The sequence below is a fragment of the Megalobrama amblycephala genome, linkage group LG1 (assembly GCF_018812025.1).
Source record: "Megalobrama amblycephala isolate DHTTF-2021 linkage group LG1, ASM1881202v1, whole genome shotgun sequence".
In the NCBI taxonomy this organism is placed as follows: Eukaryota; Metazoa; Chordata; class Actinopteri; order Cypriniformes; family Xenocyprididae; genus Megalobrama; species Megalobrama amblycephala.
In genome coordinates, this window is record NC_063044.1 from 39,565,126 (window position 1) to 39,587,806 (window position 22,681).

The 22,681-nt window shown below is 37.3% G+C and overlaps 1 protein-coding gene and 1 long non-coding RNA gene across 2 annotated transcripts; one reads left to right on the forward strand and one right to left on the reverse strand.

The window, feature by feature from the left end:
• Positions 1-389: 389 nt before the first annotated feature.
• Positions 390-21,452, reverse strand: LOC125269683 (cytochrome P450 3A40-like). Its single transcript, XM_048192632.1, has 13 exons — positions 21,342-21,452; positions 6,232-6,325; positions 6,065-6,117; positions 5,686-5,785; positions 5,476-5,595; positions 5,248-5,333; positions 4,942-5,090; positions 4,730-4,854; positions 4,341-4,428; positions 4,086-4,246; positions 3,543-3,769; positions 913-1,075; positions 390-795 (listed from the first exon to the last, which is right to left on the reverse strand). Exons 1-13 carry the CDS (start codon positions 21,407-21,409, stop codon positions 709-711), a joined length of 1,521 nt encoding a protein of 506 aa, XP_048048589.1. The 5' UTR covers positions 21,410-21,452; the 3' UTR covers positions 390-708.
• LOC125269695 lies at positions 8,919-17,722 on the forward strand. Its single transcript, XR_007185181.1, has 7 exons — positions 8,919-9,063; positions 9,263-12,283; positions 13,014-13,129; positions 14,087-14,261; positions 14,649-14,796; positions 15,836-17,459; positions 17,694-17,722. It is a non-coding gene; the product is annotated as an uncharacterized LOC125269695 (long non-coding RNA).
• Positions 21,453-22,681: the final 1,229 nt, after the last annotated feature.

A 22,681-nucleotide genomic window follows, 5' to 3' on the forward strand; every position in this document is an offset into this window, starting at 1 on the left:
AGAATGTTTTGACACTTAAGTCAAAGACTACTCTTAAGAGCATTTCTGAGAAGTTTTATACATACAGGCCCAGAACAATTGTTTACAATTTGTGTTATGGAGTTAGCATACATCATATCATATATGATAATTTAAGCATACCCAATACCCAATATTAGCCTATATACAGTATGAGACCAGGGCTAGTTGTCACACAGGAGAACTGTCATGCCAAAAGTCCACTTACATAAATGTGTTTTCTCTAGATGGTTTCTAGTTCAAGCCCTCTTAAAATCTTAAAGTGTGTGTTTTTTTTTTTTTTTTCTTTTTTCTGTGAATTCTGTCTCAAAACTAAAATCCCTACATCCTATCTTTTCTATAGTGATTGATTAACAAATGAACACTTGTCATTTACAGATACAACAAGTTGCATTGCATTTATTGCTTATATTTTGTTAAATGTGTACAATTATAATTCTTTTTAATAAAATGTATTATTTTTACATTCCAAACTGTATAAAACATGAATGAATCAGGAAGAGCTCAAGGCCCAGCAAACCATGAGCAAATCTAAAAGAGTGTAAAAAAAAAAAAAAAAGAAAAAAAAAGAAAGGACAAGAGATATATGTGATATTTTAAAATGAAACTATACTGTATGCAGTTTTTCTTATACTGATTAACTTGTATAACATCTTCTACATAATTATGTTGAAATGATCAGTATTTTATTTATTGTTTTTCCTTGTGAGATCTTGGAGTAAACTTCAGTGTGATGGGAACCTTCGGCTGAAAAATAACATTCAGCTCCAGAGGGATCTGAAAATAAGAAAATTAAGAATAGTGCATTTATAACTTTGTGTTTAATCAAGAGGCAAAGCACAGTCTGCCATGTATTCCTGATTGTCTCTTTATGATGACGGTCAAAGTACCAACCTGTGTCTCTTTACAGGTTTCCACAGTGAAGTTCTGAAGAAGCTTCACAACAAGCAGTTTCATGAGCATTAGGGCAAATCTCATTCCAATGCAATTTCGAGGCCCGAGTCCAAAAGGCATGAAAGCGTACTGGTTAACCTCTGATTTATTCTCTGGGCTGAACCTGCAGAGAAATACAGAGATGCAAAAAGTTGAGCAATTTTTGCTTCAATGAAAATGTCTCAAACTGCATGAATCACATGCAAAAAGATTCAAATGTGAGAAAAACTGAAGGAAATGTTCAGAAAACATCAGTAGCTTAGTTTCCATCCACCTATTTATATACAATTATACCCATTTATATTTTTGGATATTGCATTTTGGCAAAGCTAAGATGCGGATAAATTCTAAAAATGTCCATAAGAACGTGCTCAATTGAATTGGTTAATTCTTTATTCAATAAGAAGACATGCGCATAAACTACGATGGAAACACATTTATCAAATAAATTCCTCTGCACAACAACAACAACAACAACAACAACAAAAAAACTCATGTGACTTTGCCTCAACAGTAGATGTGTTTAGATAATGTTTACGGTTACTCACGTAACCCTGGTTCCCCGAGATAAGTTTGCTGACGCTTATGGGAAAACTTAGTTTTCTCTGAATCCTGAACCCTGATTGGTTCACATCTATACAACTGCACAGACAAATGGCATTTCAGCTCACCAGAAAGGGTGGGGTTGACTGCATATTCAAGTCATGCAGTAATGCCATATCGTCCGAATCTTTCAACTGATGAGCGGCTAGCATGACTCGATGTGAGGCGTAGCAGCACGGCAAGCTATGGAATGCTTGTTCCTGTTATCTCAGGGAACCAGGGTTATGCGAGTAACCATAAATGTTCCCTTTCGATACAGTTCACTTGCATTGCTTCTGGGGTCATGAGAATTATCGTCTGAGACCGAAGTGTGAATCACACCCATGAAGCAGGGTGGTCAGCGAGCGAATTGGAGCAAGTAGCCTTGTTCTATTATCCCCAAAATCTAGCTCGACCCTCCGGTGATGGCCTCCTATGTCCGCAGTCAAGTGGAAAATGGTTGAAGTACTAAAGGCTGCTTCTCGCACTGAAGCGGGAGAACGGCACCTGTTAAAGCATTGAGAGGAGGAAGAATGCTCTTTTCATGAGAATGTAATAATTTTGTTTGGTTCGCTATAACAGTGAGAAGGGTTTTGGATGTGGAAACTGATGTGGCGAGCCCAGAACCGACAACAAACACATCGTCTCCTCTCCAGCATCCTGGACTGAAGAGGGGACTGGAAGACAGGCATGCTTTGAGGGTGGTCCAGCCTTGACGGGACTTAACCCTCTTCTCCTTCGTCCTGAGGCATAAGGACTGCTTCGGCTGCACGGGGTCCAGCACTATCTTGGGGTGAGGCCTTGACGCTTTTGATAAGGGTAGTGTTCGGATGGGACTTTGTGTACCCCTTTTCTTTGGCACGTCAACCGTGGAGTGCGGCCGAAGAAGAAGAGTTGACGTGTGCCGAGTAGGGGGCGTGCCACGTCTTAGTGAACTCTTGGTGGACCTCTGGGAAGAATGGGGCTGGACGCTGGTGAGGGGCCTGCTTGCGGCACTGGCTGCAGGAACCATTTAATCGAGCCGGCTTCATGGGGGCTCTTCTAGAGCCAATCAATCCAAGCTATGGCTTTAGTGAGGACTCCCATCAGCTCTGAGTCTATACGGGGCCTCATGTCATCATTCTGTTTAGGCAGCAGAGGGGCGGAATCGTCGCCAGAGTTCACCCACTCTTTGCACTCACAGGCAGCCAGAGACACTGTCTAAGTGAGAATAGGACCATGCCACTCGCACCAGATGAGGGGTGCTGATCTTTATGGGTGAGGAGCACAGGGGACTCGCCACATTGAGGGGAGAGCGAGGCATGCAGGCAGTGGGCCAACGTGGGCTTGCTTCTGCCACGCTCCTCAGCTTGATTGCTACGCTTTTTCTTTCACCTCAGCTCGAGAGGGGAAGGAGATGAGGGAGTGGGCGAGTTGCTGAAGAGTGCGATCCGTGCACGCAGCACTACGAGGTTAACTTCTCGCAGTGTGGGCAGCTGGAGTCCAGGAGTGCCGCCTCGGTGTGGGCGTGACCCAGGCAGGAGATGCACTCGGTGTGCTCGTCTGGTATGGGCAGGTGAGCCCTGCACGAGCTGCAGTCGCAGCGTGACATTTGCAACAATGTCTGGACTAACCAGCACAGCAATTTCATTGCACAGCATCTCAAATGTTGGTTTGATCACTCTGAAATGCATGGGCCAACATCGATCATAAGAATGATTTGATTTAATTCCTTCCCAGAAATGTCTTGCGCGATTGCATTCCCAAACACCAGCATTCAAACATAAGATAACAGCATTTACTGCATTTCATCTGCCGGCTCTGAGACCCAAGCCATTTATGATGAAGGAAAAAAGAGCCACAGTGGCTTCCCTGATTGCTGCAACTTCCATTTTTATTACATACACATATTTTGCGGCAATTTCCCAGGAAGTGACAAATTTGTTCTCTTGGGATGTAATTTGCAAATGTTTTAAGTTTGCAGCTTTTGGGGGAAACATAACTACTGTCTGAAAGATGAATCAAATCACCTCTCCGGTCTGAACTCATCAGGAGAATCCCAGAGCTGCGGGTCACGGCATAAAACATATGAAGGAATTCCAACCAGAGTGTCTTTTGGTATTGTCACACCATTGATCTCCACAGTCTTCTTACAGACCCTTTCTAAACGTGGGGCAGTGGGAAGGAGACGCATTGATTCGTTGATGGCCATTTCCAAGTAATCCATTTTCATCAATGCATCGTATGTGATGGGAGTCTGAAAAACAAAAAAACAAGACATGTACGATGCATATTATGGCTTTGTTTTAAACCTAATTCCTGTTCCTTAAGTAAAACAATTGAACTCCAAACTCTAAAACTGCTTTAAAATAGTTTCTTTACACCAGGGGTTCTCAACTCTGGCCCTCGAGGTCCACTTCCCAGCAGAGTTTACCTCCAACACTGATTAACTTGTTCAGGTGTTTGATAAGTGTTGGAGCAAAACTCTGAAGGAAAGTGGACCTCGAGGGCCAGAGCTGAGAACCCCTGCTTTACACAAAATCTGTGAACAGAGCAGAAGCCGGTGCACTCACATCAGGAGGGAAGTTTGTGTCAATCTCCTCAACCAGCTTTTCCAGGGAGTCTGGATTAGTCACAAGATTATAGAGGAGGAAAGTGAGAGTGGTGCTTGTACTCTCATAACCTCCGAGGATGAAAACAAAGGACTGGGAGAGAATCTCATGGTCTGTTAGTCCTGTCAGATTCACAAGACAGCATATTTGAAAACATGTCACATCTCTGATGGTCATGTGCATTTGAATGAGTCAATTCTGCGCTGCCTCTCAAACCTTTTACTGGTTGTTCACTTGTATCGTCCTTAGCTTGATCATCAGGTATTTGATTCTGGATCATGAGCTTGAGAAAATCTACTCGACCCTGATTAAAAACACAGCGGCATCACCATCACTGCCAAATCTAAACAACAGTGAGAGAGTGACTGTATACTCCTAAAAATAAAGGTTCTTGACTGCGATTCATAGAATTCATTCATTTCCACTGCACAAAAGGTTTTTTATAGTGGAAAAAGTTTTTTAGATTTTTAAAAATGTTATTAATGCAAAGAAAAAATTAGTTCTTTTAAGAACTGTTCACTGAAAGGAACACCCAATGAACCCAATAACACCCTAATGAAACCTTTAATTTTAAGAGTGTAGTTGAAAGTGAAATACTGACATACATCTGATTCCTTGTTGTGCTCGTCCTTAATCTTTCTCAGGACACTGTAGAAAAAATCCATAGACGACTTCGAAAAAAGAGTTATACCCAGTTTGCTCAAAAGAATTGCAAAAGAGGGAAACACAACTGAAAAAAGAAAATTCATTCATTATTTGTTTCTCTCGTCATTAGCTCTTTTCATTTTCCATGATTATTATACAAACAATGACATACGTATTAGCAGAAAGAGAGGACTGAAGATATTGAACTGGAAAAACTTCTTGATGTTAATAACAAAAGGATCATCCGGGTTGTTTATGGAGTCGATGTCAACGCTAAAGGAGGAGCTGGTGACGACATCCAAACTGAATGGAGCAAAAACTCTGGAATAAAAATAGTGTTGTTTTCTTATTAAAATATATTAGAGATCATTTACACATCATTACATGTGGTTTTCATTTATACACAAAACAACTACAAAAAATTATTATACCTGACAATGACAATTATGCACTTTATTTAAAGACAGATGTAACATACTCTTTTATTTTAACTGGCTGCTTGTGGTCTCGCTTTTGCATGTTTTTAATAAAACGATCTGCATGTGTCACAGCTATGGGAAATATCTGAAACATATTTAGAAATAAGTGTTAGTTACACAAATGTCATGTGAGCAACAAGTAATATATATATATATAATGAATTGGGCTTTGCCTCATCTCTATACCACCAATATAATAATGCTCATATTATGGGCCTGTACTATACCTCCTTCAGTCGTCCGCTTGTGAAATACGGGGAGAGTGAACTGCGGATTCTCTTCCATTTCTCATCTCTAACCATAATAATACCATCACCAAAGGGGCCAGCCAGGTCTACTTTTGTAATCTGTAGAAAATTTTGACCTTTACTAGATCTTCAACCGTCTTTGAACTGCCACAACACTTTTATTGTGCAAAATTGTGTTTGTGAGCTTACCCTTCTGTTAGTGAAGTTAGAATAACATTCTTTCACCAAAACGGCTTTGATAATTTCCAGGTCAGTGACCATTAGTATTGGGAGTCTTCCATCATAAATCCTGAGCAATGAAAGGAATATTGATCAGTTTGTATTCACGGTGATGCAAGAAAATTGTAAAATAGTATATGATGTAGTAGTTTCTACAATTAGTTTGTAGTTTCTTCATTTATATTAAAATTTGAATAGATGTCATTTATTGAGTCAAATTACTGTATAGATATATATATATATATAGCTGGAATGACAAATATTATATAAAAATAAGAATAAGTATTATCAATCTGATGTTAAGGTTAACACATTCTTTCAACAGAGTAAATGTATAACTGAGACTCACCCCCAAACTTTTCCATACTTCTTAGCACACTCCATATCAAAATTACACAAACCCTAAAATACATTTGCATAGACAATTAATCGATGAAATGGCGTCTTATTGCTCCAATATTATTTGAATACACATTCCTATATTATTCTAAAGCAGTTACATATTGAATTACTCACTTTAGAGTATGAGAGAAGTGTGCCAATGAAAGGCCAAGGTCTTGGTCCTGGAATTCCCAGTTTTTTGAAAAATCCATGTGGCCAAACACCGTAACTACAGTGTGATAAATTACACAGTTATCAAACAAACTTCAAACAAATACTAATTAAAATGAGACAAGTTATAGATATAGATATAGATTTGGGTGACCAGATTTTTTTTAACCCTCAACCTGGGACAAGAAGGAAGCATTTCAGCTTTTCTTTCTTTCTTTTTTTTTTTTTAAACGGTTATCAACATTTTAACCACATTTAGATTTCTGTTGTATGCTGAAGTACATACTCCATAGTCTTTCAATTAATATGTTGTTCTAAAGCTGTATAAAATCATCTGAGGCTGAGCTATCGCTGCTATAAATTCCAACTACACATTACAGCAGAAGACTTTAAGACACTTTTCAACAAACAATTTAACACAAAATACTTTAAGGTGCCCTAGATTCAAAATTTGAATTTACCTCGGCATAGTTAAATAACAAGAGTTCAGTACATGGAAAAGACATACAGTGAGTTTCAAACTCCATTGCTTTCTCTTTCTTATGTAAATCTCATTTGTTTAAAAGACTTCCAGAAAACACGTGGATCTCAACATAACACTGACTGTTACGTAACAGTCGGGGTGTACGCCCCAATATTTGCATATGCCAGCCCATGATCCCAACATTATGAAAGGCATTAGACAAGGGCAGCCAGTAACGTCTGGATCTGCACAGGTGAATCAACAAACTAGGTAAGCAAGCAAGAACAATAGCGAAAAATGGCAGATGGAGCGATAATAACTGACATGATCCATGATATCATGATATTTTTAGTGATATTTGTAAATTGTCTATCTAAATGTTTTGTTAGCATGTTGCTAATGTACTGTTAAATGTGGTTAAAGTTACCATCGTTTCTTACTGTATTCACGGAGACAAGAGCCGTCGCTATTTTCATTTTTAAACACTTGCAGTCTGTATAATTCATAAACACAACTTCATTCTTTATAAATCTCTCCAACAGTGTAGCATTAGCCATGGAGCACTATCAAACTCATAGAGAATCAAATATAAACATCAAAATAAATACTTTACTCACATAATTCAAAGCATGCATACAGCATGCATGACGAACATCTTGTAAAGATCCATTTGAGGGTTATATTAGCTGTGTGAACTTTGTAAATGTGCTGTAATATAATCGAGAGCTCGTGTGGCAGGGAGCACGCGAATTAAAGGGGCGGCGCGCTGAAAAAATCAGTGCATAGTTAATGATGCCACAAAATAGGAAGTTAAAAAAATTAATTTAAAAAAATCTATGGGGTATTTTGAGCTGAAACTTCACAGACACATTCAGGAGACACCTTAGACTTATATTACATCTTGTGAAAAAGCATTCTTGGGCACCTTTAAGATGAAAACTAAAATGAAATGCAGCTCTGTAAATATAACATTCAAGTGATTTTGTGGCACGTTGAAGTCATTTACAAGATGACAAATCATAATTATGACAACAAATGAGTTCAAGTCATTTTGATTGCAGCAAGATGGTGATCTACCATTTCTACAAAAGATTCAGCAAGACTTTTTAACTCTACTACTACAAAATGATGAATAAAGAATGCGCACAAGCAGTGTTTTTACCTGTTTATTATTAAACTTATGAAGGTTCTGTAAATTTAATCGTTCCATATTCGATTATAATTGTACAGTACTATCACATTTTTATGTGCTACCTAGCTAGCTTCAGCTTAGCTAAGTTAGTCTAGCTTAACTAGACTTTCAACCAGCATAACAAAAAATGTTTCTGTAGAGAATCGCCTATTGCAACTTTAATACAATGACAAACACTTTATATTCAGTAAATCTGAATAAAGCTCAAATCTGCTCAGCTCATAGTTTACCCTTACGGAACAAAAATATAATGCGATAAATAACATAGTACATTTCCATATATGGGAATCTAATGTTTATATTTTTCAATACACTGCAATATATGCATTGACCATGTATGGCTACTGTATATACTGATACATAGGGCCTATGAAATATTTAGAAATGAAGACAAAAGTAGCATTACATGCAATACTCATAAAGTTTCATACTTTATTGTGTACGTATGTTACACATACATGTCCCCATATAAATGCGAATGCATGTAAGCATATACACACATTCATGGAATCAATCAGTGGTTACAACAGATGTCGGTAACACTTTAGAATACTGTATCGTACTTACTGCATAACTAATAAGGAATTACTGCAGAATTAATCGGTAGTTCTTCATTAACACTCAAGTAACTACTATTAACTACTAAGGAATATGTGTTAACTAATCAGTATGTCATAGCATTTTTTAATTGTGTTAAGTAACTATTAGTTAATCAGTAACTAATCAATTCAGTCATGCCTCCTGAAGAACTACGATTAAGTAACTACTAATACAGCTTCAGGAGGAATAAATTAAGTAACTATTAATGAACTGTGAAACTCAGTATCAGGTTATGGCCCTTTCTTCTTTACTACTAATGTTAGTTGATTTACTTAGATTTATGCCTACTGTACTGATATATATATATATATATATATATATATATATATATATATATATATATATATATGCTCTGCAAATATTGTTAAACATTCGTTCATTTGCGCCACTGTATGTTTCTGTCGGTGGGTGCTATAATGTTGCACGTCTTGCATCACATGCAGGTCAAAGTTTGAGCGCACACATGTAATATCTGTGAGTTTTGTAATATCTCCCGTTTTGCAAGAGAAAAGGGACTGGGATTCCAACTGTCAGCGGAGAGGTACATCGCTCTCGCATTATAACAATGCGCTGGCGACACTTAAACAACACTGTAGATACAGTACCACATTAATGAACTGTAGAATTAGAAGAAATTTGTTTATTCATTTATGTTTTTTAAACGAATGGTGAATTCTTCGTGTTTTTCCTCGTGTTTTTCCGTGGATGGCGCTCTAGAGTGTTAATTTTTTTTATTCAAGTGTTGTCTGCAACCAGAAAATCAGGATGGATCCGTGACCTGCCAATACCTCAGGTATGATTATGGCCTTATATATATTTTGTGTCTGTTTTTACTCAAGATATTTCACATTACTATTATAAAGTGATGCCAAATGAGTTCTGTATTTAAGGCAATGATCATTACCACATCATGCTCAAAGAATTACTTCAAACCCACTGATAATTAATAAAGAATTACCACAACATTCTCAAGGAATTACTAAGAACCTGGAACAGTATTCTAAAGTGAAAATATCCTTGTGCATAAGTAATAAAGCCTAAAGTAGTACTAACATAAAAAAAATGTAATTTTACTTTAAAAGATGACACATTTTAAGAACATTTACATTTATTGCAGTGTTAATAACATTTTCAACAAAAAAAAATTATATTTCCATACAACAAAACAATGAAAAAAGTGAACACTAAAACAAGAAAACAATACCAAAATTTTACATCAGATTACTAGGAACTTACCAAATATAACAACGCAAAGACAGCAAATATGTGTATGCAGGGGCGTACGGGACACCCCCGCAGCCCCCGCGGTGCGTGGGGGCCCCCACCCTATGATGGGCCCCGGCAGATTCACCTATTTGCTACATAGCCTTTGCTTTTTTTAGAACTGAACTCAAATGACTAAAGATTAAAGCAGAGCCAGCTCTGCTCAGCTACCGGAATGTCTGAAGTTCTTCTACAAATGTAGCCTAGCCAATAAGTCTAGTTATTTCTTTATTCTTTTATTTAAATACATGAATTTAGTTCAGGCCTTTATCATTTGATGCACCGATCTAAAATTTGCGGCCGAAACAGCAATTTTACGCGCTTGTCTAGAAGGGAACCTTGTATTGGCCTATGCAAATTTGTGTCTAACTTAAAATTTAGACCAGCTAAAATATATTGTTAGACCAAAAATATCTTATCAATTAATTAAGTAATAAAGACATGTATTTAAGAAATTTAATAAAAACAGAAATACGTCTATTGCTTATTCAAAGGCCGCGGAAAGTTCGTTTGTTACGCACTTCAATCCATTCCACACCCGACGTTTTGGTTTTCTTCCTAATTATTAAATATAGGCAATTGGTTGATGAAACATTGATTGAAATTAAGATACAATTTCTACACAACGAAATTCACTTTAAAGAAAGACTTACTATAAAACAAAACTTAATGAAGCGGGCAAACTCATGTCTGACCCGCTGCATGTCTCCCGACATTGCGCATCCATCATGCTAGGCTATTCACTTTTCATAATAGGTGAAATTTAAAAAAAAAAAATATAAGGCTATAGCTCAATATTTAAATATAAATGTGAAACTTAATTGGCTACATTTTTATCCCTCTGGTCGACGAACGCGCCGGCGCGCTCTGATGGATTGTTTCCTCATGACAGCTGAAACAACTTAAAATAGACTTTAGATTAGTGCAAAACTACAAATGGTCTACTTTTATTTATGTACTGATACACTCACAATAACAACAAAACCTTGTATTTTTGTAAAATAAAATAAATACAAAACAGGGTGCGCTTTCAGCTTTCTCTGCGAGAATCTTTCTTAATTCGGTAGAGTGTTTGCTTTTTTGTGTGTGGTAGTCAGTTGATAAAAAGAATAAACAAGTTAATCCTCAAAAGTTGGTATTTTAAGATGTATATAAAGTTAGTTTTTCTCAAAATACAGCATATAGCTGATATATAGAATAGAGCATAGGCCTATAACTGATAGAGTTGTTCTTTTAAAGTTTTTTCTCCTAGTTCTTTTACTATTCTTTTTTTTTTTTACTGCGAGGCATGAAATTTTCTTGTATAATTTCTTCTCTACAATTTGCGATGCTTATAGGCCAGTGTTTAAACTGAGATGTGTTGGCCATTACATTTACTTTATTGAGCTTACTGTTAAATAAAATTTGTTCCTCGGGGGCTATAACTGATGTTTGTGAATTATTGCTGTGAAGGATCCTCCTGCTATTTCTAAAGTAACTAAAATCGGACCCGCGAAATTAGCTTAAATATTTATTCCTGCCTGGATTTTAGTCTGCGATATCAAAATCACTAAACATTATATAGCATAAATAATATTATTCAATAATAACACCAAATTAATCAATGCAATGATAATTCACCACATGATTCACTGTTAAATCAGTTTTTGTGAACTGGGGGGGAGACGGACTCAGGTGCACAACAGATTTTAACACATGACATCACTGCTCGTGGGAGGGGCCTCATCTCATTATTTGCGGGGGGGCCTCACAGACATGCGGTACGCCACTGTGTGTATGCCTAAACTTCAACTTTCAGCCAATGGTTCTCTAATACATCTAATTCATGTTATTTTTTTCTGGCAAAGGTCAATAAGCATGCCATTCTTCTTTTTTTCCTCGATGATGCTTCGAAGTGGCTCCCTTGTGCACATTTCTTTGCACTGTTTGGCAAACTCTGACAGTTTCTGGCCTCTGTGGAACTTTTCACGCAATGTCTTGTAGGCTTCAGCATCACAATACTCCAGCTCTGCTATCGCTGCTGTATCCACAACCGTTTTTCGATCCACCCCACACTTGTGGTACGACACATTGATGTCCTAAGACACGAATTGATCGGTTTTTGTGAGAAACCGAACGGTATTTATATCATTATTTAACTCTAATACACCACTATGTCCAACTGCCTTCATCCTACCATGACGGAAGTGATCTCTAGCACACGTTGAAGTCTACACTGTAAAAAATTGCTGTAAATTTACAGCCAATTTCCAACAGTAAAATACCGTAATTTCAATAAACAGTTAAATCCTGTAAATTTACAGGTAATGGTCGGTAAATTAATTACTTGCAGTAAATTTACAGCACTTAACAGTAAAAAGGTTTGTTCCTGAGAAAAACGGCCTAATACTGTAAAAAACAGCACATGGGGGCGGAGCATCTTCAACGAGCCACATTCAAACTACTGCTGAAGTGCTGCGGTCAACCAACGGAATCTCTTAAGAAGGAAACTGTTCAAGGTAAGATTATTTCTTTGTTGTACTTTTATTATGTTGCACTCAACATGTAAAATCGCCTTTTTCGTGGCTCTTGAGATATTTTTGGCTGTTGGCGCGAATCGCGTGTTACTGAAAGACAGACGACTGTAAAAGAGACCGATAGACAGTTATCAACGGTGAGGCTTTTCAGTAGTTCGTGTTCTCCAAACTCCGATTTTAACGTTAGGTTTTGGAATAACTGACGACGGGCCGCTGAATTATTAGAAAAAACAATGCATGGGCCTATCCGAGATTGTAATGCAGCCACGACTCGAAGCGGCCCGTCGTCAGTAACGTTATTCCTCCTCGGTCACCACACCTCAAGATATTGTTCAGATGTTGTATTTCAAGACATTTTCAGGTTTTTGTTCTTAAAACGATATTGTATGTAATTATTTATTACACATCTCATTCCAGTCCTCCGTTGCTAATTCAGATCGCCATTTTACAACTTACGTTATTACATCACATCTGAAAAATGTCACAGTGCTTTTTAATAGCAAAATTATTTGATAAAGTTTCAGTGTATTTTTAAGTCTATGTGCGTCTGCACTATATGTGTGTGCGTTTGTATGTGATAAAGAGCAGGAGAATGAGAGTATGCGTTAGACAATAAAACATGGAAAAGGTTTTTCATTTTTATCCTCTTGTTTGTTATATTTATTTGCTTGATCAATTTCTTTGTGGGGTTTTGTTCTTTTGCGGTTTTTAGGCTCTAAGGACCTTTGAGATAACTGAAATCGTTTGGCGAAGTGATATGGAACTGTAATGCGGTCAAATCCTCAAGATGCCGGGAACTACTGCCTTGAACAGCTGTAGTATAAACAGGTAATATTGCAAAAGTTTGATTTTCTTTTATAGGAGCTTTTAAATTGATTTACATGTATTCCTGATTTAGTAAAATCAGAGTTATGTACTTTTGCAAACTTTATGCACACATGTAACACATGCAGTGTTATCTGTGCATTTATGAAGCACATGCAAATTCACATGCATGTTTCCAGTAGCATGCAGAATACACCCATAGCTTACAGACACACAATCAATCAACCACATAATTATTCACTCTTCTGTGGCTACCTGGAAAACAGACATTCACACAATCTTTTGCACACCCCTGCTTTTGTTAAGATGATATTTTGTCTTTTTTTTTCTAATGTAATAAACATACACCCTCTTTTATGTAGTTTACAAGTTTCTAATTATGTTAAAAAAAAACATTCAACTAAACAGTTCAGTGTCTGTTCAATTTAAAACTGTGTGTAGTGTTAATAATAACTGTCTTTTCCATGTGCAATATATACTAAGCCAAGTCTTATTCTTAGTTTGAGAATTTAGTTCACCTATATAAACCTCATTTTTTTTTTTTTATCACTATACAATTTATTGTGTTTAACCTTTTTTTCCATCTTGAAAGATGGCCTGCCATTAAAGGGATAGTTCACCCAAAAATTTGAATTCTGTCATTAATTCCTCACCCTCATGTTGTTCCAAGCCCGTAAGACCTTTGTTCATCTTCAGAACACAAATTAAGATACTTTTGACTGAGAGCTCTCAGATTTCATAAAAAATATCTTAATTTGTGTTCTGAAGATGAACAAAGGTCTTACGGGTGTGGAACGATACGAGGGTGAGGAATTAATGACAGAATTTGTCTATGGGTCAGCAATGTCACTTACCATTCAAAGACATTGTTAGGTTATGAAAGAATTTTCTCACTGCCTTTTCTACACTTTCTAGAGATCATAGAATAAACATTGTTCTATCCATTCCTTTATGGTGTAGGTGAAAATCCGGGGCAATGGATGAAACGGTGGATGATCAGCCTGGAAGGCTGCATAATCTGCGAGGGTGTGCAGCCAACTTTTCTCACTGGACTTGCTGCATTGTTCTCTCTGTATTATATCCTTAATTTGCAGTACCAGGAGGAAGCAGCATCCACACTGGAATTCCTTCAAAGGTAAATTTGCACTCATATTATTTATTATTAATTAATATGTTAGTATTAGTTTGGTGACTTAAAGGAATAGTTCACCCAACAATTAAATTGATCATCTCATGATTTACTCGGCCTCAAGCCAACCTAGGTGAATATGACATTTTTCTTTCAGCCAAACAAAATCTGAGTTATTTTAAATAAGATCCTGGCTTCTTCCAGCATTGTAATGGCATTACATTTGTCCAAGTTTTGGAAGCCCAAAAAGTGTATTCAAATTGTAGTAAAAATTGTCAACGTTACTGCAGTAGTTCAACCTTAAATTTGTGACAATAATTTTTTGTGCACCAAAAAAGCAAAGCAAAAAAAATATTGACTTTATTTAACAATATGAACTGTTGTCATACGTAGTGAACTCAGTGCAGGATTCCTTGTTTACATCGGAATGCCAACACAGTATTGGCCGAAGCTGAACACGTGAGCAGACATACATGCATGTGATGTTTACACAGGAAAAATATCTTAATTTGTGTTCCGAAGATGAACAAAGGTCTTACGGGTGAGTAATTAATGACAGAAATTTTATTTTTGAATGAACTAACCCTTTAAGAAATAGTTCCACCTAAAATAATTATATAATTTACCTAACTTTGTTCTCTCAAAAGGCCATAGTATCACAATACAATAATATATCATTTGGAAACATTTGTGAATGCTTTAACTAACATGAACTAACAAAGAGTTATACATTTGTTACAGTATTTAATATAGTTCATTGATTATGTTAGTTCAGTGCATTAACTAATGTTAACATATACACCCTTTTGATTTTAACAACAATAATGCAAATATTGAAAATAATTAAGATTAATACATGCTGTAGAAGTATTGTTCATTCTTAGTTCATGTTAACTAAAATTGTTAAAGGAACACATCGAGTTTTTGGGACTTTATCTTATTCATCGTATCCCCCAGGGTTAGATAAGTCCATACACCCCATTCTCACTAAGACCAACAGGAAACGGAAAGTTGTGATTTTCTAGACCGATATGGCTAGGAACTATACTCTCATTCCTGCGTAATAATCAAGGAACAATGCGGCACAATGATATTACACAGCGCCTGAAAATAGGCTAACTTCCGTCAACATAACTAATGTGACAACCTGCTTACACAGAGAGCGCTGGGGACTATTTCAGGCGCTGTGTAATATTATTGCGCCGCTGCACTCATGGGACGGCTCAAAGTTCCTTGATCATTACACAAAAATGAGAGTATAGTTCCTAGCCATATCGGTCTAGAATATCACAACTTTTAATTTTCCGTTGGTCTTAGTACACAATGTAACTATACACATCACAACATGTAAATAGGAAAATGTTGGCGTTATTTTGTCTCTTATTGAGCAGTAGGCTAGATGGAGCCGTTTACCTCCAGTCTTTGTGCTAAGCTAGGCTAGCGGTGGGTGCGTCAGACAGAGTTATGGCACGCACGGAGATGAGAATGGTGTGGACTTATCTAACTCTGGGGGATACGGTGAATAAGCTAAAGTCCCAAAAAGTTGGTGTGTTCCTTTAACAAATTAAATTATTTTAAAGACGTTTTGTTGGAATAAATCCGGAAAAGGGGACCAAGGCTGCACGGGGAAAAGTTACATCCAAAAAAACTGGGAAAAAAGTGCAAAAGAAAACCATAACTGTCAACACCAAAGTGTCAAACCTCTTAAAGAGACTTATGGACTTTGAGTGGGACTTCATTTAAAAAGTGTAGTTGACACACCCCACACCCATGCAGGTTGGTTTCTGAAAAATGTGCTGGCCTGGTGAGATTTGTTGATGGGTGTTTATTTTTTATATGCACTGAATATTACTTGAATACTTTTACATTTTTATCGGAATAAAAAAAAAACACTAACTTGGCTTTATTCCTTTTTGTTACCCATGTAATGCTGAGTTATTATAGCATTTAAAATTTGAATGATTTGGTTGTGACTAGTATATAATTTAACAGCTATCAATGTAAAATAATTTCCCTGTAAAAAAACAGTAATCTACTGGCAGCTGTGGTTGCCAGCATGATACTGTAAAAATACAGAGCACTATCGTTTTTGAAATTAACAGCCAAATACAGTTTTTTTCAGCTACAGTAGAGTACTCTCTTTCTTCTTCTCATCTTTCCTCTGTCGTGTCATCCTCCCTTCCCTCACCCTCACAATTCTCATCTCTGGATGTGAATACAGCAACAGACACTTTATGTTCCACATTAACTTCATCTCTAGATAGTATCTGTCCTCTGTCATCCAGGCCTGCACGTGCTCTAATCCCTGGTTATCTGATGTTCTTCGTGAACATCGGACCAAACTCAGGGCTGCAGAGAGGAAGTGGCACAAATCAAAAGACCAATTTGACCTATGTAGCTATCAGTCTCTGCTCTCATCCTTTTCTGCTGAAATTCATGCTGCTAAATCCTCCTATTTCCACAACAAAATCAACAGCGTTTCAAACACACGTACACTTTTCAAAACATTCAACTCTCTCCTCTGTCCCCCTCCATCACCACCCACCTCATCCCTTACTGCTGATAATTTTGCTACATTTTTCACTGACAAAACATCTACCATCAGCAGTCAGTTCTCCGCTCCACACACACAGGAACACAGACCAACCACACACACAGCCACACACCTCCTCTCTTCATTCTCCCCCCTCACTGAGACAGAAGTATCCAAACTTCTCCTCTCCAATCATCCCACCACCTGCCCTCTAGATCCCATCCCTTCACACCTTCTACAAGCCATTGCTCCCACACTTTTACCAGCACTTACACACATTATCAACACATCTCTCCACACTGGCACTTTCCCTAACACATTCAAGCAGGCTCGGGTAACCCCACTGCTTAAGAAACCCACATTAAACACGTCTCTTGTAGACAGCTACAGACCTGTTTCTCTCCTACCATTCATAGGAAAAACACTTGAACGAGTTGTTTTCAACCAGGTGTCATCTTTCCTCTCACAGAGCAACCAATTGGATGTCAATCAATCTGGTTTCAAGAGTGGCCACTCGACTGAGACTGCACTGCTGTCGGTCACTGAATCCCTGCGGATTGCAAAAGCTAATTCCAAATCATCAGTTCTCATTCTGCTCGATCTATCTGCTGCCTTTGACACAGTGAATCATCAGATCCTCCTGTCCACCCTCTCGTCACTGGGCATCACAGGTACTCCACTTCTCTGGTTTGAATCCTATCTCACAGGAAGGTCTTTCAGGGTTGCCTGGAGAGGGGAGGTATCCAAAGCTCATCAACTGACCACGGGTGTTCCTCAGGGTTCAGTTCTTGGACCCCTCCTCTTCTCCATTTACACTACATCACTTGGTCCCATCATTCAGGCACATGGTTTCTCCTACCATTGCTATGCTGATGACACACAACTCTTCCTTTCATTCCAACCAGATGATCCAACAGTAGCTGCACGAATCTCAAGCTGTCTGGCGGACATCTCGGCATGGATGAAAGAACATCATCTACAGCTCAACCTGGCTAAGACTGAGCTTCTCGTCTTCCCTGCCAATCCTACTCTAAATCACGATTTCAGCATCCAGCTAGGCACATCCTCAATTACCCCATCAAATTCGGCCAGAAATCTTGGAGTAATCCTTGATGACCAACTGACCTTCAAAGACCACATTGCAAAGACAGCTCGGTCATGCAGATTTGCACTTTACAACATCAGGAAAATCAGGCCCTTTCTAACAGAACATGCAACACAACTTCTGGTCCAGGCTCTGGTCATTTCTAGGCTTGATTACTGCAATGCTCTTCTGGCTGGACTGCCATCATGCACAATCAAGCCTCTACAAATGATTCAGAACGCAGCAGCACGTCTCGTCTTCAACGAGCCCAAAAGAGCCCACGTCACGCCTCTCTTCATCTCTCTTCACTAGCTACCACTTGCTGCTCGCATCAAATTCAAGGCGTTGACGCTTGCTTACAGATCCACCACAGGCTCAGTACCCTCCTACTTCCACTCACTCTTACGAGTCTACACTCCTACCAGAAACCTGCGCTCATTAAAGGAGCGAAGGCTTGTGGTACCATCACAGAGAGGCACGAAATCACTTTCCAGAACATTCTCATTCACTGTCCCTTGCTGGTGGAATGATCTTCCTGCCTTCATCCGGAATGTGGAATCCCTGCCAATATTCAAAAGACAGCTGAAAACCCATCTCTTTCGTGAGCACTTAACCTCATCTTAAAAAAAAAAAAAAAAAAAAAAAAAAAAAAAAAAAAATTCTTATACCTATCCTTTCACTTCCTCTCTATTGTAGTTTAGGATAATCTGAGCACTGCCTATAATTTGTATTATGAGCACTTCTTGTCTATTTGCCTCGTCATGACGACTCGCTTATTGTATTCCTCACTTGTAAGTCGCTTTGGATAAAAGCGTCTGCCAAATGAATAAATAAATGTAAATGTAAATGTACTGTAATTTAACTGTTAAATTACAGTTATCTACTGTAGCTGAAAAAACGGCTGTTTACAGGGAAATTTTTTACAGTGTACGCGCGACATCACTTCCGTCATCAGAATGCAATTTGACCTTATTAACATGGAGGATGAAGGCAGTTGGACATAGTGGTGTATTAGAGTTAAATAATGATATAAATACCGATCGTTTCGTGTCTTAGGACATCAATGTGTCGTACCACAAGTGTGGGGTGGATCGAAAAACGGTTGGATACGGCAGCGATAGCAGAGCTGGAGTATTGTGATGCTGAAGCCTACAAGACATTGCGTGAAAAGTTCCACAGAGGCCAGAAACTGTCAGAGTTTGCCAAACAGTGCAAAGAAATGTGCACAAGGGAGCCACTTCGAAGCATCATCGAGGAAAAAAAGAAGAATGGCATGCTTATTGACCTTTGCCAGAAAAAAATAACATGAATTAGATGTATTAGAGAACCATTGGCTGAAAGTTGAAGTTTAGGCATACACATATTTGCTGTCTTCTGTTGTTATATTTGGTAAGTTCCTAGTAATCTGATGTAAAATTTTGGTATTGTTTTCTTGTTTTAGTGTTCACTTTTTTCATTGTTTTGTTGTATGGAAATATAATTTTTTTTTTTTTTTTTGAAAATGTTATTAACACTGCAATAAATGTAAATGTTCTTAAAATGTGTCATCTTTTAAAGTAAAATTACATTTTTTTATGTTAGTACTACTTTAGGCTTTATTACTTATGCACAAGGATATTTTCACTTTAGAATACTGTTCCAGGTTCTTAGTAATTCCTTGAGAATGTTGTGGTAATTATTTATTAATTATCAATGGGTTCCCATTGTTTTCACTTTAGAATACTGTTCCAGGTTCTTAGTAGTTCCTTGAGAATGTTGTGGTAATTCTTTATTAATTATCAGTGGGTTTGAAGTAATTCTTTGAGCATGATGTGGTAATGATCATTGCCTTAAATACAGAGCTCATTTGGCATCACTTTATAATAGTAATGTGAAATATCTTGAGTAAAAACAGACAAAAATATATACAAGGCCATAATCATACCTGAGGTATTGGCAGGTCACGGATCCATCCTGATTTTCTGGTTGCAGACAACACTTGAATAAAAAAATTAACACTCTAGAGCGCCATCCACGGAAAAACACGAGGAAAAACACGAAGAATTCACCATTCGTTTAAAAAACATAAATGAATAAACAAATTTCTTCTAATTCTACAGTTCATTAATGTGGTATCTACAGTGTTGTTTAAGTGTCGCCAGCGCATTGTTATAATGCGAGAGCGATGTACCTCTCCGCTGACAGTTGGAATCCCAGTCCCTTTTCTCTTGCAAAACGGGAGATATTACAAAACTCACAGATATTACATGTGTGCGCTCAAACTTTGACCTGCATGTGATGCAAGACGTGCAACATTATAGCAACCACCGACAGAAACATACAGTGGCGCAAATGAACGAATGTTTAACAATATTTGCAGAGCATATATATATATATATATATATATATATATATATATATATATATATATATATATATATCAGTACAGTAGGCATAAATCTGAGTTTCACAGTTCATTAATAGTTACTTAATAGTTATTCCTCCTGAAGCTGAATTAGTAGTTACTTAATCGTAGTTCTTCAGGAGGCATGACTGAATTGATTAGTTACTGATTAACTAATAGTTACTTAACACAATTAAAAAACGCTATGACATACTGATTAGTTAACACATATTCCTTAGTAGTTAATAGTAGTTACTTGAGTGTTAATGAAGAACTACCGATTAATTCTGCAGTAATTCCTTATTAGTTATGCAGTAAGTACGATACAGTATTCTAAAGTGTTACCCAGATGTCTAGTTCCCAGCATGCTTTAATGTTTAATGTTCTATTATTTTGGAATTTAAAAGGTTTTGTAGTATGTCTTTTTTGGGTTTTTGTTTCATTGTGCTGAAGAGTACATCATTTGGTTAGGTAGACCATTGGCCAAAAACCATTAAATATTGGCTGTGCTCTTTTCAGCACAGTGATAGTCTCTTTGCTAAATTTTTTAGTACATGCAAGTGTGCTTTAGCTAGCTAGAAAATATAAAACATTTATAATGCAAATATAAAATATAAGAAATGTATTACATAAAACATTTCTCAATATATGCATGAGTATCTAAAATATATTACACATGTATCTGATCACATATACATCTATACATAATGAAGCGTATTAGCCTACTGGATACAAAATTACATACATTATGATTCAATATATGAAAAGCGGCAATTCCTCATTATTCAATAGATTGTAATATATTTACACAATATCTAATTTTGTATTTTTCAAATATACCGTTATATCATTTAATATATTGATCATTCATATATAGGGAAATATATTTTCTTTGCACAATGGTATAGAAATCAATGAGCGCGCGCGAGACTGGTGCATTGCGAGATCGGAGGTCGCACAAGTTTTAATAACAGAAACAGCGTTCCTTCTCGTGAACAAGGACATCCGTAATATACAACAGAACTATAACACAGAATAAGACCTAGCTATACGAATGTTTGCATTAACCTTTTATTAAATACTCACATAAACAGGAGAGTTATGACCAGAACCACCAGGCTCCAGGTCACAGACAGAGATGAGAGGTCAATCATTGTGAGTCAGCTGTATTCTTCAGCTCCAGCTCAAGTCCTAATGCACACAGATACTGTTGCTTTAGTTTTTATCAGGTTTTTATTCATGTCCGATGGGGCATGATCAGAAAGTGGGCGTGGTTTATAGGTGCACAGGGCGACCAAATAAGGAATAAATCTTAAGGTTATGACACTTGTGACACTCATTCACCTCGAGTTATCCGTGTTAACTGCACTGACCAGCAATGGTGGTGAAAACCTTCAATTATTCCTTTGTATTAAAACGACAAAACACAAAAAGTAGGCAAGATTCTAACAAACAGTGTCAAATTGAGTATCACATAATTTTACTCACCTTAGAATAGAGTAAAGCCTGAGTTTGATATCTGCGACGACATAAAACAAACTCATGCACACAATAACTTTAACAGTTTATAGTGACACCAATTGGACACAAAGAGAAGCTGAGAGACTTCAGGCTGTTTAACGTGGGACAAAACAGCTGCTTGGACTGCGAAGGTTAGTTTCTGTCTCCAGAAATTGTTTTAGAGCTGGATCTGTTAAACATATTCACCTACGAATTGATACTTCTCAGTCAATATGGCACGACGCAGCCAGAGTTTGGATATAAGAAATTTGTATTAAACAAATGAAATCTTTTTTATTGACAAGAAAACTCTCTCATCACTACTGATGCAACTCTCTGGTGAATTGTGAGTAACTATGTACAACGAGAACTACAGGTGTGTGTATGCTAGCTACTGGTTGTTTCAGCTGTCTGATGAAAACCTACCAATCACATTTAGTAATATTGATACGATCGTTACATAATAACAGCTCTTTGTAACAGTCATCAGTGACACAGAAAATCTTACAGTGTTGACAGAATAACCATTTTTCCCCCTGACATCACACATGTAGCCATTTTTTCTGGTGTTGCTACTAATAGGACCCATTTAAAATGAGTGAATATATCTAAAAGTCCAGGGGCCGTATGTATAAAGCCGCTCAGAGTAAAATTTGAGTCTTAAGTGTGTCAAAATGAATGACATAATAAAATTTTACTCTTATTACTCTTACTTAAGTATAAGTATGATTCATAAAGGTTCCTAAGTGTCAAGACTAGGTCTCAGCTCATAAATTGTTTAAGAGAGCTGCAGAGGTCTCCTTACCTAGTTAGGAATAACAAGATGGCAGCGGAGAGACACAGGCTTTCCAATGAAGATATAATGCATTGGAGTTATATGATGACATGGAGTTGATAAAATGATAAACTTGATTGACAATTCTTTT

What these genes read in the sequence shown, in the direction of transcription:
- LOC125269683 (XM_048192632.1), bottom strand. Translation starts at nt 21,409, where the DNA reads ATGATTGACCTCTCATCTCTGTCTGTGACCTGGAGCCTGGTGGTTCTG. An exon ending in CTAACTTCACTAACAGAAGG is followed by an intron (nt 5,596 to 5,685) that starts GTAAGCTCACAA and finishes AATTTTCTACAG; the next exon opens with ATTACAAAAGTAGACCTGGC. An exon ending in AGCACAACAAGGAATCAGAT is followed by an intron (nt 4,429 to 4,729) that starts GTATGTCAGTAT and finishes GTTTTTAATCAG; the next exon opens with GGTCGAGTAGATTTTCTCAA.